Source organism: Meles meles, chromosome 14 (assembly GCF_922984935.1).
Source record: "Meles meles chromosome 14, mMelMel3.1 paternal haplotype, whole genome shotgun sequence".
Lineage (NCBI taxonomy): Eukaryota > Metazoa > Chordata > Mammalia > Carnivora > Mustelidae > Meles > Meles meles.
The window spans coordinates 33,892,764-33,896,682 of record NC_060079.1 but is presented as its reverse complement, the minus strand read 5'-3'; the positions used below and the strand labels follow the sequence as shown (position 1 = coordinate 33,896,682).

Genomic DNA, 3,919 nt, shown 5'->3' with positions numbered 1-3,919 from the left:
AATGAGGCAGCTATGAGTGGGGGATGAGAGAAGAAACACATGTGTTCCACCCCTCTGAACACATCTTAAGCACCAACTTGTATATAACTGTAATTAAACTGTGTCCAGGTAAAAAAGTTCTAAAGCAACTACCCTATAGTTATGAACAAAAAAAAATTCTTCTATCTGGGCAAGTTTTATTCTTCAAAAAGAAAAACTTAGGGAATGGGACCAGCTAAGTCAACCCTAACTATCTCTGAGATAAAAGATGAACCAGACTGATGGATCTCAAATCCAATCCCACAGTGAGCATCAGGGAGTACAGGTGTCATCTTCTAAGGGAAATATTCTGAGGGTCTGGCAGCATAAATCCATTAGTATGTTTATAACAGACTATTGTGGAATCGGACTCCACTATGGCCAAAGTAAAAGACATTGGCAAATCTGGATCACCTTGCAATTTTTGAGATGCCTTTAAGATCTCCCTTATCCTGTTATGGCTGAGGGAAGAACTGATGGGTGTAGGCACCACAGTCTGTAATCCTTCTCCTTCTATCTCAGTACGGATGAGGCAGATGAGCTGGAGTTCTGGTAATCCAACACAATTTACTTCATGCCAACTTTTACTCTCCATGAGGTCCAGGTAAACCAAGAATGCTATATAAACTTGGCTGGCATCTCCTATATCTAATTCCATCATTTCTAAATACTTTGGGTGGGTGCCCATCCAGGCGTCCTCCGGAGCCCATGGGTGGGCGCCACCGCCGCCGCCGCCAACGCCACCCAGGTCCAGACCACTGCAGCCCGGGGTGGGCTGGGAATCCTTGTGCTCTGCCATGCCGGGCAGGGGGGCGGGCCGGTGGTCGATACAAAAGCAGTTTTAAGAGGGAAGTTTATACCAATACAGGACCTCAAGAAACAATAAAAATTTCAAATAAACCACCTAACTTTATATGTAAAAAAGAACTAGAAAAAGAACAACAAAACCAAACCTAAAACCAGCAGGAGGAAATAAGAAGATTAGAGCAGAAGTAAAAGATACAGAAACTAAAAAAATAAATAGGACAAATCAATGACATCGGGAGCTAGCTCTTGAAAAGTCAATAAAATTGATCAACCTCTAGCCAGACTTATCAAGAAAAAATAGAAAGGGGGCGCCTGGGTGGCTCAGTGGGTTGGGCCGCTGCCTTCAGCTCAGGTCATGATCTCGGGGTCCTGGGATCGAGTCCCACATCGGGCTCTCTGCTCAGCGGAGAGCCTGCTTCCCTTCCTCTCTCTCTGCCTGCCTCTCTTGTGATTTCTCTCTGTCAAATAAATAAATCTTTAAAAAAAAAAAAAAAAGAAAGGACTCAGATAAATGAAACCACATATGAGAGAAGAGAAATAGCAATAAACATCACAGAAACACAAATAATTGAGAGAATGCTATGAAAACCTGTATGCCAACAAATTAGACAACTTTAAAAAAAAATGGATATATCCCTAAAAGCATATAAGCTACCAAAAATGAAACAGGAAGAAAGAGAGCATTTGAACAGACTGACAGCCCACAAAGAAACTTAATCAGTAATCAAAAGACTCTCAATAAGCAAAGTCCAAGGCCAGATGGCTTCACAGGCAAATTCTACCAATCATTAAAGAAGAGTTAATACAACCAAAAAAAAAAAAAAGAGAGAGAGAGAGAGAGAAAGAAAGAGAATTAGACTTAATACCTATTCTTCTCAAACTATTCCAAATAATAGAAAAGGAAAGAAAAGTTCCAAATTAATTCTATGAGGCCAGCATTACCCTGATATGAAAACCAGATACCACTAAGAAAGAGAACTACAAGCTAATATCCCTGATGAATATAGATACAAAAATCTACAAGTGCTAGCAAAACCAACTTAATAATATATTTGAAAAACCATTCACAGTGATCAAGTGGGATTTATTCTTGGGTTGCAAGGGCAGTTCAATATTTGCAAATTAGTTACTGTAATATATCACATCACTAGCAGAACAGATCAGAACCACATGATCATCTCAATGGATACAGAAAAAGCATTTGACAAAGTATAACATCTACTCATATCAAAACCCTCTGCAAAGTAGGTTTAGAAGGAACATACTTCAACATAATAAAGGCCATATATAAAAAACCCACAGCTAACACCATCCTTAATGGGGAAAAGCTGAGAGCTTTTCCTCTAAGGTCAAGAAAAATACAAGTATGGTCTCTCTCACCACTTTTATTCAACATAGTTGTGGAAGTTCTAACCACAGCAATCAGACAAGAGAAATAAATAAAAGTAATCCAAGAGGGTAAGAAGAAATCAAACTTTATTTGTAGATGACATGAGATGATATATACATACCTAAAGACTCCACCAAATAATAATAGGAACTGACACATGAATTTAATAAAGTCCCAGGATACAAAATCAATGTGCAGAAGTCTGTTGCATTTTATACACTAATAATGAAGCAGAAGGAGAAATTAAGAAAACAATCTCATTTACAACTGAATCAAAAATAATAAGAGGCCTAGGAATAAACCTAGCCAAAGAGAAGAAATACCTATACTCTGAAAAATATAAAGTACTGGTGAAAGAAACTGAAGAAGACATAAACAAACGGAAAGACATTTCATGCTCATGGACTGGAAGAACAAATATTGCTAAAATGTACATACTACCCAAAGCAATCTACACATTTAATGCAATTCCTATCAAAATACCAAGAGCATTTTGTAACAGAACTAGAACAAACAATCCTAAAATTTATATGGCGTCACAACAGACCCAAATAACCAAAGCAAATTTGGGGGGAAAAATGCAAAGCTGGAGGCATCACAATTCTAGTTTTTAAGTTAAATTGCAAAGCTGTAGTAATCATAACAGTACAGCACTGGCACAAAAAGAGACACATAGGTTGAGAGAACAGACTAGAAAACCCAGAAATAAACCCACAACTATATGGTCAATTAATCTTTCACAAACCAGTCAAGAATATCCAATGGGTACAAGACAGTCTCTTCAAAAAATGCTGTTGAGAAAATTGGACAGCAACATGAAAAAGAAAGAAACTGGACCACTTCCTTACACCATACACAAATATAAATTCAAAATGGATTAAAGACCTAAATGTGAGACCTGAAATCTTAAAAATTCTAGAAAAGAACACAGGCAGTAACTTCTTTGGCATCGGATAAAGCAACTTTTTCCTAGATGTGTCTCCTGAGGCAAGGGAAACAAAAGCAAAAATAAACTAGTGGGACCATATCAAAATAGAAAGGTTCTGCACAGCAAGGGAAACAACTAACAAAACTAAAAAAGAATCAAATGAATGGGCGAAAAGACAAACCAAGAAATAGACTCTTAATTATGGAAAACAAATTGATGGTTACCAGGAGGGAGGGTGGTTGGGGGATGGATAAAATAGGTGATGGGGATTAAGGAGTGCACTTGACTATATCGTACACTGGAAACTATTACAACAGTGTTTGTGAACTAAGTAGAATTGAAATAAAACTTTGCAAAAATTAAAAGTAATAAAGTAAAACAAATTACAAATTTATAGTAATCAAAACAACATTATGCCAGCATAAAATAGATATATAGATAAATAAAAAACACAAAATTAAACCCATGCCTATATGGTTAAGTGATCTTTGACAAGGATGCCATACAGAAAATTGAGAAAAGAATCTCTTAAACAAATAGTGTTGGGAAAACTGGATATCCACAGGCAAAACAAGGAAACCAGATCTTTATATTATACCATATACAAAAATTAATTTGAAATGGATTAAAGACTTAAGAGCTAAAACTATAACACTCTTGGAAGAAAACTGATGGTTAATGGTATATGTCCACTTGACTGGGCTAAGCAGTGTCAGAGAGCTAGTAAAACATTTCTTGATAGATCTTTAGAGTGTCTCCCAAAGAGAACAGCATTT

General features: G+C 36.8%; 1 protein-coding gene across 1 annotated transcript; it reads right to left on the bottom strand.

The window, feature by feature from the left end:
• Positions 1–265: 265 nt before the first annotated feature.
• Positions 266–826, bottom strand: LOC123925217 (tRNA-splicing endonuclease subunit Sen15-like). The gene has a single exon (XM_045978434.1). The coding sequence runs from the start codon at positions 815–817 to the stop codon at positions 308–310; it is 510 nt and encodes a 169-aa protein (XP_045834390.1). The 5' UTR covers positions 818–826; the 3' UTR covers positions 266–307.
• Positions 827–3,919: the final 3,093 nt, after the last annotated feature.

Bases quoted from the DNA above. Each gene is read 5' to 3' on its own strand.
- LOC123925217 (XM_045978434.1), bottom strand. From the start codon at position 817: ATGGCAGAGCACAAGGATTCCCAGCCCACCCCGGGCTGCAGTGGTCTG.